This window comes from Pundamilia nyererei, unplaced genomic scaffold, assembly GCF_000239375.1.
Source record: "Pundamilia nyererei isolate P.nyererei 1_Seehausen unplaced genomic scaffold, PunNye1.0 scaffold00045, whole genome shotgun sequence".
NCBI classification, from domain to species: domain Eukaryota; kingdom Metazoa; phylum Chordata; class Actinopteri; order Cichliformes; family Cichlidae; genus Pundamilia; species Pundamilia nyererei.
Window position 1 is genome coordinate 2,428,952 of NW_005187446.1, and position 2,148 is coordinate 2,431,099.

Here is a 2,148-nt window from a genome sequence, read left to right on the forward strand (position 1 = left end):
TTATACTTGTATAACTATGCATGTGACAAATAAAGAACCTTGAACCTTGAACCTGAGAGAGGAGGACAGAGAGGGAGAGAAAGGAAAATATGCGATTGACTGAAATGTGCCTGTTTTTCATCTTGTCAGCTTTGCTACAACTAGTTCTTTAAAGACTGAGCGTTTGCTCGGGTTTTTCTAACTAAAGCCACGAGAGAAGTGAGGATGAAACGGAGGAAGTTTAAAGCACCTGCCCCTTTCCTGATTGGTGCCCTAATTGCCCTTTTTTTTTGAGGCAATTTTTAAATCTTTGTTTATTTATTTTATGTGTGTGTGCGTGTGGGGTCTTGCCTGCGCCCCTCAACAATAATATTTAACTATTAATCACAGTTTTGCTAAATAAAATGATCTGACTTGCATCAGTCACATGACTACTATTAACCAATGATCGCCCTTGACTGCAGAGCGAGGTGTCGAATTGAAACAAATGGGCGTGCCGTGTGTGCACCAGCGCAACTAATATTAGCTGTCCTTTTATTAACTGCACAAGTAATGCTGGTCACAGCTGCTAGCTGGCTGGGTAAGGATGTCAGGGATCTAAGTCTGTCCACCGTTTAGGGAACATATTTAGTTTTAAAGTAAGTTCAAGGGCTTTTCCTGCCTTTCTGGAGGACTTATTAGATATTTTTTTGTGAAATATATGCATATCCACATAATTATGAATTATTATAATTATGATATTCTGAAAAAACACTATAAAAAATATGGATTTATATTTCAAATATGACAAAGTGCTGATTTTACAGCAGCAAAATGATTGTCTCTCTAGAGTTTAAACATTTAACAAACTTTCTGCCTGCATAGACTGGATAGTCAAACAAATTGAATCCCCATAAGTACATTATTTTATATTTTTTGCTTTATTTTTTTATTTTAATTACTTTATTGTTATAGCACTAGGAATAAATAATAAGGGAAGTACTCTGGATCAGTACCATGATGCAAAATCTATAAAGATTTTTTGCAAAGGATTCAGGTAAAATTAATGGCTACAGTGACCCTGAGCCATTGCTAGCTAAAGTGTAGCTTTAGCTATTATTATTATTATTTAGCTATTTTGTTTTTCCTCGCATTTGGTTGCAGTATTCTCTTAGTCTGTTTAAATCAAATGATTTCACCAGATCCTCTTAACCTTTTATTCACAATAGAACAAAACATGTCAAAAACTGAGACAATGTATCATGTGACGTTTAAAGAAAAATATTAGCTCATTTTGAATCTGATGGCAGAAACACATCTCAAAAAAGTTGGGATAAGTCCATATTTACTACAATGTAGCATCGCGTCTTTGTTTAACAGCAGCCTGTAAACATCTGGGAACAGACCAGCTGCTGGGGTTTATGGGTTTCTGATGTATATAAATCACTGCATTCAGATTTTACTCACAGTGTCCCAGCTTTTTTGGAATTGTGTTTTTAGTTAGTTTACTAAAGCCTTCGATGTGACGAGGAGAGTCTCAGGTTCTTTCCTGTTCATGGTGTCGCTGCTGTCTGAGGTGACACAGGAAGATTGTGAAAACCAGGGCGACACCACCCAGAAACACCGTCCGAGCCACAGGGGGGACGAATGCAAAGTTCACTGCCTGAGGTGATGGGAAAGAAGAAAAATGGATATCATGATTGTGAAAGCCTGTCATCAGTGTAGTTCTCTCAGTCTGTGTGTGCAGAAAAGACTTGAGCAAACCTGCATTGTTGACCAAAATACTACCCCAGTCTACAGAGTGGGAGAGAGAGAGAGATTATTACAGGAGATCTGGGAACATATCGCCATCATGAAGTTTAATAAAGACAGACAATGACTTTATACGTACCTTGTAAGATGTCCAAAATTTCTGCCTCCAGTCTTCAAGTGGGTCATCTTTGTGTTCAAGTAAACTCAAACCTACAATGTAGACAGATTTTGTTTTTCAATCGGTCATTAAAAACTCACTTTTCTTTACCCAATTATTCATGGGTAGATTTGTGTTACTTGGTAATAACTATAAGGTAAACCGTTTGATTAATTCAGATGTATTGATGTAACCTAAAATGTTTGTGCAGATCAGTTGAGTATGCGAACATTTGAGATTTGTCCACATGTAATCCATAACTGAGGACAAAGCTTGTAATA

General features: G+C 37.0%; 1 protein-coding gene across 1 annotated transcript in view; it reads right to left on the reverse strand.

Moving 5' to 3' along the window:
- Positions 1 to 788: 788 nt before the first annotated feature.
- The window catches only part of LOC102205804 (mpv17-like protein), a 3,685-nt gene continuing 2,325 nt past the window's right edge, over positions 789 to 2,148 (reverse strand). Inside the window, exons 4-6 of the mRNA XM_005732034.1 lie at positions 1,850 to 1,920; positions 1,723 to 1,752; positions 789 to 1,621 (exon numbers count right to left, since the gene is read on the reverse strand). Coding sequence (XP_005732091.1) covers positions 1,496 to 1,621; positions 1,723 to 1,752; positions 1,850 to 1,920 — 227 coding nt within the window. The 3' untranslated portion in view covers positions 789 to 1,495. The remainder of the gene's footprint in view (positions 1,622 to 1,722; positions 1,753 to 1,849; positions 1,921 to 2,148) is intronic.